Source organism: Prorops nasuta, unplaced genomic scaffold, assembly GCF_024137725.1.
Source record: "Prorops nasuta isolate Cenicafe-Biocafe unplaced genomic scaffold, Cenicafe_Pnas_1.2 PNAS00017, whole genome shotgun sequence".
Classification (NCBI taxonomy): domain Eukaryota; kingdom Metazoa; phylum Arthropoda; class Insecta; order Hymenoptera; family Bethylidae; genus Prorops; species Prorops nasuta.
Window position 1 is genome coordinate 4,868,122 of NW_027116814.1, and position 21,180 is coordinate 4,889,301.

The window sequence follows — 21,180 nt, forward strand, 5'->3', positions numbered from 1 at the left end:
ATAAAGACTTGTAGAAATAAATATAACACAGATTTGCTTTTTAAATCTAAATGCTGTATTTGGACTAGAATTACAATTTTTGTACTGAATTTCGAAGCATATATTGATGTTACTGATATATCATCGTTATTAATTCTGATTTACTTATAAAGCCGTAATTTCATCTTAGTTACAAAAATCGGAGAATTCGGTATTTTGTTCGTAAAGCAAAATCAGTGATGTAGTAAAAATAAATACTGATTAAATGTACATAAATGGAGACTACAAGAATAATGTATCAAATTGATTATATCAATAAATAATAAATAATTTTATTCGTATTAGAAAATGAGAGTTTTTTGCTTTTACTTTAACCATACACAATTGTACTTGTGTTAAACCGTTGTTACATCTGTAACTTCAATTCTAGAAATTGGTTTTGCTGGCTCGACAATTATGAAATCACTTTTCTTTTCATTCGGAGCGCCAATTTGGAGATGCCGCAAACTTGCCATAATAGAATCGATCTGTATGGGTTGATCAGGAACAATTTCATTTCTAAGCTTGCTAAAATGCAAATAACAAACACCGCGATAGCCCTGCCATGTTATATCGTTCGGTTTAACTCCTCGATCAATCAGGGCATTTTTTAAATCTCGTACTCGTACATCAGAAGATATGTTTGATAGCTTCAAAGAGAATTCAATGTGTGACTTTGATTTGGGCCTTACTTTTGTGTGGCGAGCTTTATCCTTTTCGTTGGACTCAATTTTCACCTAAAATAAAATAATAGTTGTTACAAACAATTAAAGAATTAATTCATTTTATGATTAATCTTGATGTCATTTAAATTACTGCATCTTTTTCGTGCTCTTTAACTTTATAACGCGGTTTCCCTCGCGGAGAACGCTTTTTTGTGGTTTGCTGATTTTCACCCGCTTTATCATCTGTTTCATGTTCATTCAGTTCCCGATTCAAACTATTTCTTTTTAGTCGCCGATGAGGGTCATCGGGATTAGTACATCTCTTAAAACATTGTCGTAGCTCTGAGTCTGAATTAACTTTCTTCAGTTCAACAGGTTTACCATTTCTGAAATAAAAATTTTATCAACAACAAACAAGCATTTGTAGACAGCAGTTAATATTTTACAAAGCCTATACCCCTCATCTATTATTTTTAATTTTTGCAGAATTTGCATAGATTTAAGTCTTCTTTCGCTGAGTAGCCCCCATATAATACCAGAAGGCTTTTTTAGTCTTTCTGATACATATATTGTATGTGTTGGGGTGACAATAATGTCAACAGGTACATCATAGTCTTTAAACATTTGGGATGGAAGATCACAGCAGACAATTTGGCAATCATGAACTGTAGATATTACTACAGTATCCTGATTAACAGCTCCCATTCTCATCATTATGGCAAATTCCAAATCTGCAAAACCTTCACCTTTTCCAAGCCTATATCCCTCTTGGCTAACACACACCGAGCCTAACACAACTAAATCTACCTGAAAAATAATAAAATTATCAATATTTAATTCAAATTCAATTAAATAATATATAAATTTACCTTAATCTTTGAATCTATTCCTAATGGTTTCCCATATTGTTGAAGTCCATTCGTCGTAGACATTATCCTTAATTGTTCCTTTGACATTCCGGCAATAGGTGTTACATGATGAAATAAACCAGAGCTTAATCTAGGAATAGGTACAAGAATTTCTTTATTGGCTTCTAGAGCCAAAAATCTTACTGGCTCCTGAGGCTTATCAGGATTTATTTTTATAGTCTTGGCTCTTTTGAATTCATCCAACTTTGATAACCTTAGAGCAGCTTCAGCAGCTCCTTTAAAATTTGGAATTCGTCTGTTTATGTTAAGGGGAAAATTTACTAAATCATTCTTCATCATATAATCCCACATTTTTATACGACAACTATGCTTTGTATTTTCTGGAACTAAAGGGGTAATTTGTGTATTTTTTTTTTTTATATGTATATAATTGGAAATAATCTATGAATATTTACACTGCTTGTAACAAATAATTATATAGAATGTAAATATGAAATATTCACCTAATACTTGATCATCAGACATTTTAATATATATTTTACTTGATAGTTACTTAGTAAAATAGATCTTTATATGAATAACATATATTTATAAGATAAGAGAAACTTTCATAAATAAATTTCTTTAAAAAAACTATATTTATATACATTCAACTTTTCTGTATCCTTCAATTCCTTATATTCCTATTTCTAAAAGGAGTCATGCTTGGCAAACTTGCACAATCAAACTTTACTAGAAATCTAAGTTTATCAGGTTTTAACATAAAGGGATAATTTTCGTGTAAGGACATATACGTATATCTTGACTCTTGAACACTATCATGTTATGATAATCAAATAAGTATAATTAAACTATAATCTCATAAAACACTTAAGTATGTATGTGAAAATGACAGCTGTTCTATTGTTTACTACGGAGTTCAGACTAACGAAAACAGCTGATATTTGCGTAAAATCAAAACCTGTTTGGTTGTGTACAGTTGGTTGTGTAGCACCCTGTGAATGAACATATGACGAGGCGCGAAATAATACGGAAAAACACGAATGAACTGAGACTGAAAACCGAAGCCCGAAGCAGAACTGAACTAGATCAGTACCAGGGGGCGGAAACTCTCTGCAAGATAGGTAAACCCGTAAAGCGTAGTTCGTCCAAATTTTCGAGTGGTGAGATGGCGCTAGAAGCACAGGAACTCTTTGCATGTGTAAGTGTGTCCGTTTATGTGTGTGTATATATATATGCATACGTAGAATATATACTATATATATAAGTCAATCCAAAAGAAAACACCAAAAAATTTAATTTAAATTTTTATATTTTTAAAATATCAAAAATACATTTGCTTTCTATAAATACATATATAACAAGAATATTAACAATAAATATAAAATTAAACATATTTTCCTTAAAAATTCATATAAATAATCAATTATCACAATAGTCATTTAAAGAGTGATGGAAAATGTAATCAAACTTCACAATTTTCTGCAGTTTGCTTGATGTAATTAATTAATCGAAGTTTTCAGTCTTTTGTTAACATTTATATTAAATAGCGAAGTACATAATCTAGGTTTTGATAATTTTTCATGTCACTCTTCAATTATAAAATTTAATCTCCCAAAGCTGCTCTTGTGCTCTCTTAAAGGTAATTCTAGATATTTTAGTGGAACTGGTTGCTGACTAGCTGTCCATATATAATTAACTATACTCATCTTTTGATATCAGACTCTTTGAAACAATAGTTTATTATGGTTTGATTTTATTCTCACTTTTGCTTCTGCGTTGATTGCTGCTCTTTTAATGGTCTCTGTACTGTTCCTTTTTTTTCACCTTTTTCCTTTTTTAATGTTTTCAAATATTTATTTTGTGCTTCCTTTGCAAATAAATTATTTCCCACTCGTTGTTCTTTTCCTTGCAATATTCTATTAATATTGGTGCACCATCTCACAATATATTGAGCTAATATCACTTGCATAAGCAGTGATTTTAAAAGAATATTGTGTTTCTCACAATTAATCCATAGTAAATCAAGCTCTATCCATAACATTGTCTCTAATTTTGTCCATAAATTTTTTGTCTCTACATTCTTTTTCATGTTTTGTTGTAAAACTTCTTGCGCTTTTTGGAATACTTGGACTACATTGTTGGTGGGCTGCGTTTCATTATTTACTAAACTTTTTTCACAATATGAACAATTTTTTATCTCTGTATTTTGTAATAGTTTTATGACCATTTTATTTAGAGTCGTTATCTTCTCCATATTCATATTATTAATATATTTATCTATTTCCTCTTTGGCATCATCTATTATAATTTCTTCAAATTCATCTTCATTGTCTTGTTTATTAATCTGTTCATTTTGTAACATAGATTTTAATGTGAAGAGCAAATCTCCATTGCATACATCTTCACAATTTGTCTTTCGTGTTCTCTTTGTTGTCAAGTTATTAATTAACAATGCTTTGTAATATGTTTCAAATTGAGTGCAAGTTGGAATGCTGTTGTTTCTTCCAAAGGTTCTTATCTGACCAAAAAAATTCTCCAGTGGATCTTGATTGATCATCCTGGGTTTTAAAGAAAGAAATCCTTTTTCTTTCATCATGTGCCATAATTTTTGGAAGCCTAGTATTGTACATTTCCAGTTTTTTAAACATGGTGGGTTCTTCACTGGCTGTTTGGTTTTTTTATCAACGAATCTCATATCTTCTAACTTAACTATAGCACTTTTCCAGAACTCTTCATGTTTACTATTTACTTTCACTATAGTTCTCAACGGTGCTTCTGGTGTCTTTGTGGTATATCCATTCACTGAGTCAAAAAGATCATTAAAAAATTTAAGCATTTCCGCAGTGTTTTGGCCTTCTTTCTTTGGAATTTGGAGGGGACCCTCTTTGGAAATTATATGACCTATAATTTAAAGAACATCAGAAAATAACTTAATGAAAGCTCACAAATATAAAGTAATAGAAAAAAAAACAAAAGTTTACCTTTAAGCTTTGTATGGTACATGATAAAACTAGCCATAGTTTTACTTAAAACTTGCGCAGCATGCTTTACTCTCATTTTTTTTATTTTCTTAATCACCACATGCTCCGCTGTAATTTTAGGCATCAATTTATATAAATGATCCATTGAATCCATCTTATATGCCGTTTGAACTATATCCCATGAAGCTATTTGCCTTTCATTTTCATTTTTATTCTTAAAGTTAATTTCCAGATCTTTTGTCAACATATTATTTCTTATAGACTTTATTAAGTGCGGTGGGTCATATATTGGTACAATTTCCTCTCCAAATAATTTAATGCAGTAGTCTGTCAAAATAAATTTTGTTTTAAAAAATTCAGTTTACATGTAAAGAGTTATTATTCGTTATAAATTAAGTACAATAAATAAAAACATACCATTTTCATTTTCACTGCGGAAAGATTCCCTTTTCAATTTATTTATAGCAGCAACATTTGTTCCTGCTTGATCGCAGACAAAAGCAAGAACATGAAGACCAGATTCTAATACTGATTCCAATACTCTTTTAATGCAATCAACTAATTGGTTAGTTTTAGTTGCAGCATCACAAAAGAAATAGGCTAATGGAAACTTCCATCCAGAATGTATGCCACGTACCATGAAAATTAGAGCATGGTCAGCAAACTTTGGTGTTCTTACAAATCCAAAGTCTTCAAATCCTGTTATGTAAGTTTTCGTGCTGTTATAATCAACATGTGCACTAAGTGCTACTTCATCCCACATTAAAGCGCAATACTTTTCTTTCTCTGACATTTGTGTCACTGATTCCTTCAAATGTTGATTTATAAATTTCATCGGACCAGGATAAGTATTAATTTTCTGCAGCATTGTACGTAATGTTCTAGTGGCAGGAAGATGGAACATTTCTCTTAAAAATAAATATGCTCTTGATGATTGTTTCCATAATGAAATAGCTAGGATCTTTTCATCCAAAGTATATCTTCGCCCCTGCAGAAAAGGTTAAAAACATATATTTGTGTGTACATTTTCTATGTGAATTTATTCATATACGACAGTACATAACATTTATAATAATCTAATTTCTTAAATTTTTTAATTTTCACAGTCTTTTATAACGTATATTTATTACTATACTTATTACAGTATTATATATAAATATATTTAATTAATATAACTATTCACGCATAATTGTAGCTTAAGTATTATTTTATATACACTTAGTTAAAATATTATGTCTGTCATAATTAATTTATTCTATTAATTTGTATGTATTTAGATTTTAAAGAATCTTAATAACATATAAGAGAAAAGACTTCAAATGCACTACTTTTTTATAAAAAACAGGAGTGTGAACGTAATTTTATACTTTTGATACTAATCATCTAATTGAGGCACTATTGTACCTCTTAATGATGCAGTTTAAGGAAGGCAAAATGACAATCCTTTATACAGGACATCATTTATATCAAAACCGAGTGCTTTAGCTTTAGCTATATTATAATATAATTTTTTCCATACCCTTGGTGCATATGCAGATGCCTTTATTTGCATATAAATAAAATTTCGTTGCTGTTGTGTTAGTTGACTCAGTAATTTTTCAATAGATTTAGATTTACTATATTTTTCTGCTTCTTTTAATCGCTGTTTTAACAACATATTTTTTTTCTGAGTATCTCTTTCCTTTTTTTCAAACACTTTAGCTATTTTGTACAGTTTCCTTTCTCTTCCACTCAGATTCTTCATATTTGTCCTTTTAGCTAATAAATAATTTCGTGGGTTTCCCTTCTCACTTACAATTTCTATTGTGCTTATGGGTACTTCCACATTAAACTCTCTTGAAACATCTACAATTTAAATTAAATTAAAGTTAAATTTTATAGAACAAAATATTTTCTAAAATTTATAAAACTGCTTGAAATACTTGCCAATTTCCATTACATCATCATTTATAGAGTCATGTGGCTCCAAGAAAGTTGATAATGAATAATTATCTGTAATCAAAATTAATTAATTTGAAACAGTTATTGTTGCACACTAGTTTTAATCAATGAAATATACTTTTATATTTCTTACCAGTATTCAATCTTTCTTTAGATGTTGAGCATGGTTTATTGGATGATACAGCTATCTCAATTGGTGATAAACGATCATCAACTGTAATTAAAACAATCAAAATATAAATATTATGTTACTTATGAAAACTTTATAATATAAAATTGAAAGAAAAAGAATAACTCACCTGATTCAGTCTCTACAGATTGTATCGTGTAATCAGTTATAATATTAATACTGGGTTTCGCAGAAGATTTTAATTTTTTCTGTTTATGTGTTTCTTCATAATCAGATTCTTTAAAGTGTCTGTAGCACACTACACACTTTTTTAGACCTTCATCATCTAAATGTGCCACTTTTGAAGAATATATACATTTCTTCCACTGAGCAAATCTTGTGGCTACTTTTGGGAAAATATGTTGTGGTGCATCCCATCTTGAAGGGCATCCCAAAACGCAACAACTTTTTCCCATTGCAACTGTTAGTGTTTCCTAAGAAAAAACAAGATTTAATTATGCAACTACTTGTATATACGTTATTGGTAAATGAAAAAGTTAATAATATTTGAGCTGAACTAACCCACGCAACAATTTACACCAAACTTCACACTTTCTCCACTAAAAAAATGAAGGTGTAATAGTGAAATTGTTTTATCCAGTTGCCTTTCTTTCTTTTCTACACACAAATTATCACTTTCTATTCAATTTTATGCGTCTTTCTGCAAAATTAAGACCCGATAAAAATTACACGTCTACTCTATACGGCTGAAAGGCAAAGCCCCGCGGAATGGAGTTTTGGCGCCAAAAAAGCGCATCATATGCTATCATACAATAATTTTTGTTTAGGCAAAATTAACACATATCTTGTATCTAAACAAGTAAAAAAACTTAAAAATTTAATTTCAAAGGCTTTTTAAGTGTTAATTATTGTTAATTAGTATTAATAAATAAATAGGTGAATAAAAAACTCTGTTTCACAGTTCTGACACCTGGCGGCGCCACAGTCATCGATCGCAGCGCCATCGCACCACTCGAAAATCTGGAGGAACTAAGCATTACGGGTGAATTGTGTATATGAGAGTTTCCGCCCCCTGATCAGTACCGTACAAATTAAATGAAAGTTTTTGTCTTTATTCAAATTAAAGAAATTTTTATTCATTTATATCAATTAATTATAGACTATATTTATAGCAATTTACGATAGCTTCTATTATGTGTTGTAGGATAATTTCAGATTAAAATAACCTTGTAAAATACAAGGATTATTTTTTCACACAATGATTAAAGTACCCTGGTGAATATAGTGGTTTTAGGATTCTGCACTTGCACTTTAGTATTTGGGTCCATCAATCGTGAAAAATGGCTCTTCTAGCAAGGAACATCTGTAAAGTTTTTTCTCAGGTAAAATTAAACTTTTAGCTCCTTTATTAATATATTTAGGTGATTTAGCATTCATTTTTCACAAGGAATATTACTTATATTAAATATCGGTTACTATGAATGACATTATATCGGTAAAATGAAACTACTGACAGAGTTACTTGCAAGGGCATGTAAGATCATGTGCTAAAAGCCTATTGTGTGCGTAATTAATATATATTGATAAAATGTAATTTGTTTAATGTATTATTATATATTTAAGTTGAATACAAATACTTCTTTAAAACGCATTAAGGTCATATCTATAAATTGAATTAGGTGTTCATGAACCGTATGATCTAATTTTCTTGTATTATTTAATCAATATTATTTGGCAATATTTTAAGTTATCTATATTGTTTGCAAGTATTTAATCATTATAATGTAAATAGTAATTTGTTTTTCAAAGACTGCTCAGAAAGGGGCAGTAAGAACTTTACATGTGAGTGCAGTACATCAGCAGGATACTGTAAGTAGAAAGATTCATGTTAATAAGAAATTTTTTTGTGAGAAACTTATGAAATCATTACATTTCTAGAGTGTAGAGCAAGAGGGCAAAGTAAAATGTACTTTAATCCCTGGTGATGGTGTTGGACCAGAATTAGTTGTCTCAGTGCAAAATGTTTTTAAAGCAGCCAGTGTTCCGGTTGATTTCGAGCCATATTTCTTGTCTGAAGTAAATCCAACTTTGAGTGCTCCACTTGAGCAAGTCTCTAACAGTATTGCAAGAAATAAAGTATGCTTAAAAGGAATTTTAGCAACACCTGACTTTTCTCATACAGGAGAATTACAGACATTAAATATGAAATTGCGTAGGAGCCTGGATCTGTACTCTAATGTTGTACATGTAAAATCCTTACCTGGAGTGAAATCTCGTCATAGGAATGTAGACTGTGTAATTATTAGGGAACAGACTGAAGGAGAGTATTCAGCTTTAGAACATGAATCTGTCAAAGGAGTAGTTGAATGTTTAAAAATAGTCACAGCTACTAAAAGTCAAAGAATTGCTAAATTTGCATTTGACTATGCAGTCAAGAATAACCGTAAAAAAGTGACTTGTGTCCACAAAGCCAACATTATGAAGCTTGGAGATGGTCTTTTCTTAAAATCATGTCAAGAAATTGCCAAATTGTACCCTAAGTAAGTATAAATAATAAATTATAGTATATGTCAATTAAACACATTTTAACAAAATTATAATAATTAAATTACAGAATTACATTTGAGACAATGATTGTGGATAATTGCACTATGCAAATGGTATCTAACCCACATCAATTTGATGTAATGGTGATGCCTAATCTATATGGCAATATTGTAGATAATTTGGCATCAGGCTTAGTTGGTGGAGCAGGTGTGGTTGCTGGTTCCAGCTACAGTGCTGAATGTGTTGTCTTTGAGCCCGTAAGAATTTAATTGTTATATAAATTTTTAATGTATAGGCTTCTTAATTTATCATCCCAATTTTTCTATAGGGTGCAAGACATACTTATTCAGAAGCTGTTGGAAAAAATGTAGCTAATCCCACTGCCATGCTTTTATGCGGTGTGAAGCTTTTAAACCATGTAAATTTAAAACGATATGCAGAACAGATTAGAGATGCTCTGAATCGAGTTTTAAATGATGGTAAAGTTCTTACCAAAGATTTAGGTGGTCAAAGCTCAACAACAGAGTTTACTACTGCTGTTATAAACAGTCTTCGTTAATATTATCCTTCAATATGAATTAGATGATCCTAAATGGTCTTATGTAATTGAACCTCATTTTACCAATTTCATATATTTATCATAATTGTCTGCAGGCAGCAAAAATAAACAAAATTGAAGTCATAAATATTAATGAAAATAGGCACATAAGTGTTCATTTTGTGGTATTAAATTAGTAATTTATGTAACTTGTACAATAATAAATTATAGTATTTAAAATTGTATATTGTTTATTTTCACACCTTTCAATCTTATGTAGACGCATGCAATTTTGGTATATGTGCTGTTGATTTTATGTTGAATAGGAGGGGATCTAATGAATCACATAAGGATCATAAGTTATAACAAGTCATGTGCATTTAACCTTAAAATAGTGTGTATTATGGTGTAGTATATTTTGATAAAATTATGACGCTAGGAACACAGAATCATGAGATAGATTTAGTGAAACAAAGTATTGTAAAAAATCATCTTGAAATCGGTGCTTTGATACAAGTGAGTTAGAAAATAAATTCATAAATAATTTGATTGTATTAAGAAAACTGTAGGTCATATAACCTCACTGACAAAGAGAAGTGATTACAAAGGGTTTAATTAAAATTATTTTACAGGATATAGAACAATGTACAGGTCCATTATCATTACTAAATGAATTAAATGCAGAGGGAAGAAAAAAAATAGCAGCTTTAAAATCCAATATTGATCAGTTAGCATCAATAGCTGAAATTGAACATAATGAAAAAGTTAAATCAGAAATTCTTTCAGATGTAGAGACATATAGAGCTGAATTTACAACATCTTTAACTGCTTTCCGTAAATCTAATGTAATAAGTGCTTGTGTAATTGACAAACTGGCAAGGGAAAATTTACTTTCTGTACCTGAAGAGCAACAAAATGCTCTTCGAAAAAGGAAAGATAAGCAAGGATTAGCTAATGCTTCCAATCAAATTACAGAAAAATTACTGAGTATTTCAAGGCACTTAGCTGAAACAACTCAGAGGAGTGCAGACACTTTAAACACATTATGTTTGTATAAATCTTAAATAAAATTAAAATTATTAAAAGACTGCTAAAATTAATTAATAATTTGTACAGTAACATCTTCGGATAAAGTCTCTGGAACTAAAGATGAATTGGAGCATCAGCAACAAGCTATTTTGCAATCTGGAAAACTTTTAGGAAAATATGGAAGAAGGGAAATTACTGATAAGGCACTATTAGCTTTAGCTTTTGCATTTTTTCTTGCATGTGTAGTTTACATTTTACAAAAAAGGCTATTTTAAATCATATATGTCAGGAGTAAGATTATAAGTTTACTAAAGAGAACTTTTCTTTAGTATTATAAAATAAAATAAGTGATATTATAACATTTTTATTCCTTGAAATATCATTGATTAAAAATTGTATATAGGGTGAGGAACTTAAGACACTCTGAAGCTAAAATGTGAAAAATTTATTTATATGTATAACTCCAAGAGACATCCAATTTTTTTGATAGATCATTTTAAAGTTAACTAGAAAAAAGCTTCAAGAAAACTTTTATAGTTAACAAGACACTATTTTTTGTATATCTGTACCTATAAGCCCTAGGGTATGTTAAAAATATCCCATCCTATTTAATGATATCACATAATAATATAAAAATTAAAAATTTTAATAAACGCAATCAATTTTTAAAGTTATTCTTAATTAATATTTGACCAATATTTTAAAGTAAAAACTCATCAAATGACTTTAGTTGATTATAAATGTCCAAGTCCTGAAAAAAATTGTATAATTATAATTTTGAGCTTTGAAGATTAAAACTATTGTCTGAAAGCCTTATAATACATTTTTACAAGCGTTTGTAAATTCTTCTTTAGATATAATTCCATCCTTGTCTGTATCCATTTTGTCGAAAATTCTGTCAACGTGTCTGTTGATGGTTCGTTGTACAATCTGACCATCGCTGACCATTTCATAAATTGCGGAAAGCGTAACAAGCATCTCGCGCCTCGTGATGCAACCGTCTCCGTTAAGATCGTATAGCCTGGTTTTATGTAGAAAGTAAAAAATTTCTTTTTTCATAATATTCACAAGTACATTGATAAATCGTGATAAAGTTTAATGCTTAGTGCTGTTTAATGCTCAACTAGATTTTATTAATGAAAGCTTACTCGAAGATCCATGATAATTTTTCATCGATGTTTCCTTTAACTATCACAGTGATAACTGAAATAAAGTCGGCGAAACTTACAAGCCCATTAGAATTTTTGTTAAATGAATTAAAAATAAGTTGCGAATATCTAGTCGAGTCTCCTAAGGGGAAAAGTTTTGCATAAACTGGCCTAAGATCGCCAGTAGTAACAGCGCCTCTTGGGCAAGACTGTTTAAAGGCTCGGTATAATCTTCGGAGTTCATCTTTTGAAAAACCGGTGCGATACATTAACGAAGACAATTGCTCTGGCAAAATGTAACCAGGCTGTTTATCGTCATCCTGCATACTTTCTAAAAAATAATATAAAAATTCATACTAATCGTGTAAAGGATAAATCAAATTAATTATCAACTATAAATCACATAAATTAAAAATATACGTTTAATGACAGAAAATGCGATGATTGAATAAGAAAAATTGATATGTGTGGCACTATCAATGATGTCAAAGAATGAAAAATTAGTTTTGAAGATACCAGTATATTTACGAATACTTTGCTTCATAGATTTAATACCCTGTTGCAACTTTCGCGAAAGATGTAAACTTTGACTATCCTTAAATCTTTTATTGTCGCTAATATCGGTCATAATAAAATTCTTTGCGAAACTTTGTCAATATACCAACAATTTTTTTCTTACATTGTACGCGATTTTTTTCTATTTATCACTATATGGATGGATCGCGAAGAAGTGCACCGAAAGAGAAACAGTGTCTTCTTCAAGATTAGCAAGTTCTTCAAGAAGCGTTCGATGTACGACTAAATCAGGTATGTTGGATGAGCGCGAGAAGGCGTTTCAAGAGGATTCGGTCCAGTAGTCCAAATATTTAGATGATTGGAGAAGCAAGGCCTGCAATTCCGGCTGAAATTACCGGATGCTTTCACGACCAGCGCTGCATCATTGCGATTCGACGATATAACCGAAAAAGACGTTATTTATTTATGCAACAAAAATAATGCGGCTGAAACAAAGGCAGTTGGATGAATAATTAATTTCTAAATATGTTATTCGTATGCAGTCGACGCATCAATTTTCTTTGTCAACGTAAGAGCAAAAGCAATTGCTATTCACAAATCCCGCAAAACGAATCGTGGCTTTTATACTGAACGGTTTAGTCATCGCAAAATTATTCCGTTTTAACGACTGCTAACGGATCATTTATTTCAGCGAGAGAGCAATCTCCTAAGTTTTATAATGTCCAAGGGTGGTAATCAAATATATAAGTTACAAAAAAAAAACAATTAAAAAGTGTGTAACATTTTGTCGCAGTCGAGACATTATGAAATTTTAGTTATAGCGTTTATACTGACCCTGACCGAATTAATATATATATCTCTGAATAACACCGTGTTTATCGGGCAAAGGGGAGTGTCGATGTAGAGTAGACGAAAATCACGGCCTTCTCTTACGCAAAATAATTTAGTTTCATAGACCAAGCGAACCGTAGAAAAACGGTAGCGCGAACTTTCTCTGCCTAACGCTATAAATAGTTCAACAGTCTGGAAACTCTACTATCATGGTAATTGACATTTTCATTAAAGCGCTCAAATTTTGTTCGAATGAACATGAAATGAATATACAGTAGCCAACTGGCTCGCTATATATTACAGAATAAGCAAAAGAGTCCTTCGGTTTTAAGGATAGCCGGTTGCTTCACTGATTACGGGAATTAAGGTGAAAAATGAGAATATTGCAAAAAGAAATTTGGTACAAACGATCGCCGAGCCCTCGTACGTCAATTACAATCTACCCTTGACACATTATTGGCGCGCATTAAGATCTGGCTCGCGAAGAAAATAAAACCGCGATAATATAGCAAATTACGCTGTACCTTGTAATTATTTCTTTCTTTGAAGATTCGTTGACGACTTTGTTAAAAACATGATAATAAGTCATTGCGATAATTATCTATTGTTTTATTGTTCAAATCTATCGAGAGGAAATATTCGCGTCACATATGAAGTGCGTAGGAAGAAATCTCCGCGTACAAAGAATACTAATTTATCTTTCAGCGTAGCGGACCTTCCCAAGTTCAATGTGACGGTCAAAATTATTAGAATGTACAAAGCAGATGGAACACATTGAGCGGGCATAGGTCGACAAATTTTTAAAGTTAATAAGTATTTTAAAAACAATATAAATGATAGAGAAATATGGTGAAATTCATATGCGGAAAATGATTATTATATTTGTAGCTAGAAAAGGTCACGGTCTTTAATTTAAAACAAAATCGCTATAGAAAAGGTTACGATATAGAAAAAACACAGGAAATTTGTTTTCTATGAATCTGTAAGTAATCGTGCAATTTAAAGGATGAATGAAATAAATTACAATTGTTTTAAAAGTGTTTGTAATATAGGAGTGAATCACGATTGCTCTTCAGCTTGATCAAAGACTTTTTTTTGAATGGTAGGGCGAGCGATGGTGTATAAAACAGCAGCAAGCATCCAGCATCTCTCCATTACATCAGTAAACTTCCTGCACGGGCACTTCTGTCTATTGTCAAAGAATTCTTTATAGTCTAAACCAAGAGTAAACTTGAAACAAATAAAACATTTCATCTTGTAGCATATAATCTTAAGAAACCACTGTGTCCTCCAAATTGATATTTGGCATGTAAGAAAAGCATGAGATTTATTTGTACTTTTTATCCAAAAGTGTGCTATGAGAACTGGAAGCTATTAGCTTTATTCAGAAAGTGTGAAAGAGAGTCTGAAAAAGTGAATGTTAAGTGCGTGATGTAACTCGATTCCTCGGTGCTAATTTTGTGTACCTATGTAAATCTATGTAATTGAGATAACGTTATATTTTTTCAGATAGTAATTTTGATGAGAGTCGAGATATACTATCATTAAAAACTATGAGAATAATATTTTTCTTAATGACGATACTCAGCTGCACAATGGCTGCACCTTGGCTGGACTTTTTATTCGGTCAACCTTCGTATAATGGACATAGGTCCAATTATCGGAATTCCCATCGTCAGGGTAAAAATGGAAAAGAGCGATGGAAAGAAATTTGTAGAACCATCAATCCAAATGGATTTGCTTTTCCTGGCCAAGTGCCATATCCCGCAGGTCCTGTATGTCCTTATTGATTATTTGTCAAACACCCCGTAATTATAATCAACGAGAGATGCCATAATACCTATAATGAGTTAATTGTAATATAAAATTAACTTAAGCTACTTTATAAGTTTGACTGCGTCGTTTAAAAAATAAGAATTTATTATAACAATATTGTATAGAATATTTTTATGAATACATTAATCAGCTACGATTACGTATAGTATACGATATATACATATATCAGTCATTGCACAACAGCTTCATTTAAACCTATGTACATATACACGCACTATTGCGTGATTCGCTCGAATTATTTGTAATTAAATAAGTCAATGAAAGGATAGCGGATAAAACGAATTTTTGTATATATTTATGAGTAACACATTATTCGCTATCCGCCTTATTATTTTAGTTAAAATTACGTATAAAAATAAATTACTTACGTATAATCTGAATCATTACAATTGCGCAATAGCTACAAAGAACTATTTACCTGGAAAATACATATTTATACGGCCCCATCTCTTACAGAGTAAAGCCCCGATTTAACGACAAATACTTATCGTACCATTGTCGTATACTCTAAATAATATTTTTATCTATTTACATATTTAAAATCACAGAGCTAGCAAAACACGAAATATAATTCGTGTTAAATTATGCCCAAGTCTCATTCGATGTAACGATAATGTTGACTCGAAACTTTAGGAATGGAATGAATAAAATATCTGATCATTTCCAAACTTGTATCAAACCGTCGGTGCTGCCAGTAAGAATACAAGTATTTGACATTGCTACGGCTGAAATCGTATCTTGATGACCGGAAGGTGGTGTTTCGGGACCTTGACTTCCTTCTTCAGAATTTCTTCCTCTATTGCTGGAACCACCAGTAGAAATTTGTGTTAATTCCTCTTCTATCACGATCTCTTGAACGACATTCGTCCCATCGATTAATCTTTGTCTGTAAATTTTATTAATAAATTGATCAATCGATGAATGATAAAATTAATTAATTAGAGAAAAAGCTTACTCGTAAGATATTGATATCGGGGCATTTGTATCGCTAGCAGCAGGTAACAAAATATAAGATTGCGCTGGTGTTTTTAAATCCCAATAACGTAATCTCATGTCAGTTCCACCTGATAGTAAAAATCCTGAATCATCGATGGTACCAGTATGCATAGCACATACACTGTGACCACTCTGAGAGCGACTCAACGGCGGAGCATTAGAAGCCCAAAAGACTAATTGGCGGAAATCAGTTTCCAAGTTCCATATCGATATCTCATTATTTCCTTGCACAGAGGAGATAATCCAAGAAGGTATTGTGGGATGAGCTATAACTTTCCTGATTCGAGCACCTTTGAATAAAACAATTTTGTATTACTAAAAATGTATGGCGAACTTCATGGAACCACAATTCGACAGAATTAAAACAGTTTTACCATTTGGATGTTTGATGGTGGTGATAGGTAATTGAAATCTTAAGTCCCAACAGGTATGTATACCAGAGCTGGTACCAAGCGTCAGCCATTGTTGGTAATTGTTTACACAGAATGAAGTTATCACGCCGTGTTTTAAATCATTTTCTAACTTCCACGCAATATTTGGGCATCTCAAATCCCAGCCAACTAACGATCCGTACAAGGTGGCGTAAATAAGAACCGATTGCGATCCAGAGTCCAAATACTGAATGTCTACTGCGCAGCCTTCTTCCTGGAGATCTAATTGCCTGCTGCAATAGCCACTCATTTTCTGCGTAGGCTCTATCCTTACCACAAAGACCATGCCTGATTGGCTGGCAGAACTTGCTAGAGATTGACCTTGCTCGCATACAGCCAACCCTATTAGAGGTCCCCCTCTATGCACAGATGTATGTCTATAAAGAACAATTAAATAAATTAGTGTGAAAAACTATTATGGATATGAAAACCAAGTAAACAATATAGTTACTTCGAACGATTAGCGATATTTCTTCCTTCCATTTTACCGGCATCCCAAATTTTTATACAACCATCGGCAGAGCTGCTCGCAAATAAACTGGTATCTGGTATAGACACTAATCTATTCACAGCAGCTCTGTGTTCGTGAAGGTGAGCAACGGGAACTCCGCGAGGTTTCCATTCGTCTGGAAGTACTCTTGAATCGGCATGCCAAGCAAGATTATCAGCCCACCGTTGGGCTCTTAAGGCTGATGCGTACTGTTCTTGTTTCCTAAGTGATAGTTGTCTAATTTCTAGGCGACAAGGGGAACATCTGTCTGTAACAATAAAAGATATTACAGTTACTGTTCAGGCTACAAATAACTAGATTACATTAAGAAAATACTTACATTGTATATACGAGCGCTCGTGGAGCGAGTGTTCATTTATACTATTCATGTCTGTTAAGCTATGTTGCGGTGAGAGATGTACATCTCCGCTCTGTATACTATGGCTAGGACTACCAGAACTTCCGATCATATCAGACATCTTTATAACAGAATGCTACATTGCAAAACTAAATAAGTTGATTTTCTTCTCAATCGAATGTAATCCTTATGTTGTTCATTACCTGTACGCTGTCTTGACTGGTAGCGAACATTGTCCGCCATTCTTGATTCATAGTTGCATGACTACCGATGTTATCCGAAGTTCTCCGGTCAGATTTCTTGAAAACAGGTAATCCTAGATCAGATTTATTTTCAGTGTGAAGGCAAAGTGCATAATGTCGCACTTTTTCTTTCATAGGGCCCAATTCTAGTCTTCCATCCACTGAATTGGCAGTGCTAAGGAGTTTTACATCTGGTAAATTTCGGTATTTGTTAATCTTCATAATGTGTGGTTTCATGATAATCAACTGGTCTTCAACCGTTTCCGTCATAGACTCTGAGCTTAAGCGTCTGAAAAGCTAAAGATATCGTTGGTACTCGTTTACATAGAAAAAAGTTATTATAATTTGTCCTAAACAATAATCTCTTATAGCCTGAGCACGACTTTAAACTGAAGTTATGCTAATTTTTGTCATTTTACTTACGTTTCTTAATGTATTACTCATTTCATTGTACTGTGGCATAACTCCAGTTATTGCTTTGGCTCGAGCAGCTTGCCGCTGCTCAAGAACTTCAAATAATTCGTCCACGTCATTATATTTCACGACCGAATCGTAAACTATCCTAGGAATAGGAGCTACCAAAGCTTCTAAAAGTAAAATTTCCTTTTCTATTTGGATCAAAGGATGTTTTAAGTATGGCTGTATTATAGCTTGTACTTTGCATTGTACGTCAACTACGTTCAAAGTTTTAGCTGCTGCAGATATGAAGCCAACCGTTGCGTGACGGATCCAAAGATTTGGATGAACCTGAAAATATAAATGATGGAATGGTAATTTATTTTAAACTCCAATTAAAACATTTTGTGCTTAAACTTACTAAAAAGACTACTGTTTCTGATAGAAGCTGATACAGTGCTGATTTATGAAGTAATCCTAATGTGGTAAGTGTAGCCATAGCATTGATTGCTTTTGTAGTAACAAATTCTTCAGGATCAGCTAGTCCTTGCTGAAGAAGAGGCATAAGAATAGGACTACTATGCCATCCAATATGAGCTGCAACACTAACTATGCACTCAAAGAATGATCTTCTCAGCTCACTATCGTGCTTGTCATTCAAAAAAGTAATAAAATGGCTTAATAAAATATCATTACTTTTCTGTTTTCCAAAGAATACACATAATTTATTAATTCCATTTTCTATTAAGGTTTGCTTGACTAAATTCTGAGGATCGGTAAGCAACATGGACACTGACTGCTGGACCATTTCGTGCAATGTTTGTAATTCACTATCATAGCTTGGTTTTGGACCTTCCTTATCTTCAACATTAGTTAAGTGAGCATTTTCAAGATAACGTAATGCAATATGAGCCAAATGCGCAATATTCTCAGCATATGCAGCACGAACAATAACAGCTTCGTCTTGAGTAACGTGTGCCAAACCAGGTAATATGTACTCTGGAAATATATTAACATCCGACGGAGGAATAGATTTAACAAGATAGAGGCATTTTGTTAAAGTGTGGATAGCAGAAACTCGCACTCTAGGATATGTATCATGTACCAAGTGGAAAATATATGGCAAAATTCTATCTAGAATAGTTTCATCCGATGTATTTTCCGCTAATTCTAATAAAATTTCCAAACTCTGTAGTTTTGATTGGGAATAATGGAGACCTCTTATACAAGATGTTACCAGTTGAGTAATGATAACTAATCCTTCTAGAGCATCCTTCTCCTCCTTTTTAATATCCCCTTCTTCACTTATCTCTATATTTTCTTCACCAGGCTTTTCACTCAAATTTGCATCTATGTCAGTTGCAGTTTCTTGCATCGCACAACTTTTTTGATCATTTTGATTCTCAGCTTTATCAAAACTTTGATCACCTTCAATATCCAACAAAGTATTTTCTTCACTTTGTCCAGAATCATCTTTATTAAGATCCAAATTGCTTTCACTTTGACAATTCTTTGAAACCTCAGAGTCTTTAGCATCTGACTTTTTTCCAATGCTACCATCTGTTTTTAGAATATTAATAATATTACCTATATCCTTCCTTAGCCTATTAATTTTTTCATCGGCTGATAAAATAGGTAATCCGGAAAAAATAAGCATATATGGTTGCAAGAAAGAATAAAAATATTCTGGAAATATTGTTCCACGAGATTGAGCTAGATAAGTTTCTGCACTTCTTCTATTCAATGGATTCCTCTCCAACATTGAAGCCAATAATTCCCTTATTCCTGGATCGTCAATAGTATCCAGGTGCTTGCTTACAGAGTATTCATTATTTCTGTAGGCTAATAACTGAGAAAAGTCGAATGGAGGATGTCCTTCATTATATAACTCTGTTAAAGCACAGCCTGCAGAAAATATATCCATCATAGGATGCAAGTCACCTGTTTTTAACTCTTGCTCTGGCAGTAATACCGTAGTGGTTAATTCTGAAGATAAAGTTTTGACAAATCTTTCTGGAGCTATATAGCATGTTCTTCTTCTAGAAGTATCAAAAAAATAAGAGAAATCTGCCGGATTATCATCTGGTAAATACGTTGGTTTAAAGCTAGCAAAGTCTGTGAGGAGAATCCAGTTCCAGCTAGTAATCATAATATTTTCTAACTTTATATCTCCATGACAGACTTTGAATTTGTGAGCTTGATGAAGGGCATATAGAACTTGAAATGTAATCCATTTCTTTTCTATGCTCGTTAAAAATGGTCTAGTACTGATTCTGTCATAAAGAGAATATTTAACATATTCCCGCATAATAGAGCCAGCTTTTTCTGTAAGCTAAAGAAAAGCAATGTTAAATAAGCAAGGTATATTAACTAGTCAATAAGAAATTTTTAATAATAAATTAGCAAACTTACAATTACACGCTGGAAAGGCAAACAATTAACAGCAGATGATAATTTTGAACGAATTTCTTCAAGTTTATCCTTGTAAGCAGACAATGGCAGAGAAGGATCATGAATTGCAAATACTTTAACCACTAATTGACCTTCTTGACTTCGTGCTTTGGCAACTTTAAAAAATCTTGTACTTCCTAAACTGTAGAAAAAAATAACATTTGTCACAACTTTCACTGGTACAGAATGAAGGCTGTTGATGCAACAATTGATTCTATGACTTGACATTGGTCGATAGTTTCTTTGACAAAGCATAATAAACACTTTGCTATACTTTACAATTACTAAAGTATTGTTATAAGTATTTAAAACAATTACATAGTGAACACACACACACAAATTTGATTAAATTGTTTAAGAAAAAAACATCTGGCATTATGCTTGTGATATTTATATTATCTCATATTTACCTAACATCAAATATTAGATCATTGTGGTCAGTCAAATAGTGTTCTACTGGAAATATTTGACTGGGAGCAATTCCTACTAGTTGATTACCCATGATTGTTTAAATATTAAGGACGTTTAACTAAAAACGATTCATAGACATCGACATTGACAACCCCCGTTATTCACAAACAACATTCATGCACAGCTATCCGGAACAGAACAGATTTTATTTTGTGCCAACTTCAGTCGACAAAGCATACCATGCATGCTAACATTGAAAATATTAAATCACTATCTTTAAAGTGGCAGCGTTTTGCTTATGGCGGGAAATATGAAATACTAAAATGATTCCGCTTATTATGGCGGGCTATTTT

The 21,180-nt window shown here is 32.1% G+C and overlaps 5 protein-coding genes across 13 annotated transcripts; 2 read left to right on the plus strand and 3 right to left on the minus strand.

Moving 5' to 3' along the window:
- Nucleotides 1-51: 51 nt before the first annotated feature.
- Nucleotides 52-2,614, minus strand: lost (methenyltetrahydrofolate synthase domain-containing protein lost). Of its 2 annotated transcripts, none has more exons than XM_066736985.1 (5): nt 2,056-2,614; nt 1,553-1,938; nt 1,141-1,490; nt 859-1,069; nt 52-755 (listed from the first exon to the last, which is right to left on the minus strand). In XM_066736985.1, exons 1-5 carry the CDS (start codon nt 2,075-2,077, stop codon nt 375-377), a joined length of 1,350 nt encoding a protein of 449 aa, XP_066593082.1. In that variant the 5' UTR covers nt 2,078-2,614; the 3' UTR covers nt 52-374. The 2 variants fall into 2 exon arrangements, with proteins under 2 accessions (XP_066593082.1, XP_066593081.1); XM_066736984.1 differs by having other exon boundaries at nt 56-755; nt 835-1,069; nt 2,056-2,599.
- A 5,052-nt stretch (nt 2,615-7,666) lies between these two features.
- Nucleotides 7,667-9,932, plus strand: Idh3b (isocitrate dehydrogenase [NAD] subunit beta, mitochondrial). Its single transcript, XM_066736986.1, has 5 exons — nt 7,667-7,989; nt 8,417-8,476; nt 8,546-9,147; nt 9,222-9,411; nt 9,483-9,932. The coding sequence occupies exons 1-5, from the start codon at nt 7,948-7,950 to the stop codon at nt 9,711-9,713; spliced, it is 1,125 nt and encodes a 374-aa protein (XP_066593083.1). The 5' UTR covers nt 7,667-7,947; the 3' UTR covers nt 9,714-9,932.
- Nucleotides 9,933-10,061: 129 nt separating this feature from the next.
- On the plus strand, nt 10,062-11,395 carry Sec20 (vesicle transport protein Sec20). The gene is made up of 3 exons (XM_066737271.1): nt 10,062-10,208; nt 10,325-10,739; nt 10,809-11,395. The coding sequence occupies exons 1-3, from the start codon at nt 10,122-10,124 to the stop codon at nt 10,994-10,996; spliced, it is 690 nt and encodes a 229-aa protein (XP_066593368.1). The 5' UTR covers nt 10,062-10,121; the 3' UTR covers nt 10,997-11,395.
- On the minus strand, nt 11,334-13,304 carry LOC136779597 (A-type potassium channel modulatory protein KCNIP2-like). Of its 6 annotated transcripts, none has more exons than XM_066737270.1 (4): nt 13,220-13,304; nt 11,870-12,200; nt 11,544-11,742; nt 11,334-11,472 (listed from the first exon to the last, which is right to left on the minus strand). In XM_066737270.1, the coding sequence occupies exons 2-4, from the start codon at nt 12,193-12,195 to the stop codon at nt 11,422-11,424; spliced, it is 576 nt and encodes a 191-aa protein (XP_066593367.1). In that variant the 5' UTR covers nt 12,196-12,200; nt 13,220-13,304; the 3' UTR covers nt 11,334-11,421. The 6 variants fall into 6 exon arrangements, with proteins under 6 accessions (XP_066593367.1, XP_066593365.1, XP_066593364.1 ...); XM_066737268.1 differs by lacking the exon at nt 13,220-13,304 and adding an exon at nt 12,549-13,088; XM_066737267.1 differs by lacking the exon at nt 13,220-13,304 and adding an exon at nt 12,425-13,088.
- Nucleotides 13,305-15,115: 1,811 nt separating this feature from the next.
- Vps15 (vacuolar protein sorting 15) lies at nt 15,116-20,980 on the minus strand. Of its 3 annotated transcripts, none has more exons than XM_066737261.1 (10): nt 20,827-20,980; nt 20,378-20,558; nt 18,387-20,297; nt 17,993-18,316; nt 17,531-17,866; nt 17,310-17,448; nt 16,931-17,237; nt 16,423-16,856; nt 16,008-16,338; nt 15,116-15,938 (listed from the first exon to the last, which is right to left on the minus strand). In XM_066737261.1, exons 1-10 carry the CDS (start codon nt 20,916-20,918, stop codon nt 15,710-15,712), a joined length of 4,284 nt encoding a protein of 1,427 aa, XP_066593358.1. In that variant the 5' UTR covers nt 20,919-20,980; the 3' UTR covers nt 15,116-15,709. The 3 variants fall into 3 exon arrangements, with proteins under 3 accessions (XP_066593358.1, XP_066593357.1, XP_066593359.1); XM_066737260.1 differs by having other exon boundaries at nt 17,310-17,463; XM_066737262.1 differs by lacking the exons at nt 20,378-20,558; nt 20,827-20,980 and having other exon boundaries at nt 17,310-17,463; nt 18,387-19,870; nt 19,938-20,133.
- Nucleotides 20,981-21,180: the final 200 nt, after the last annotated feature.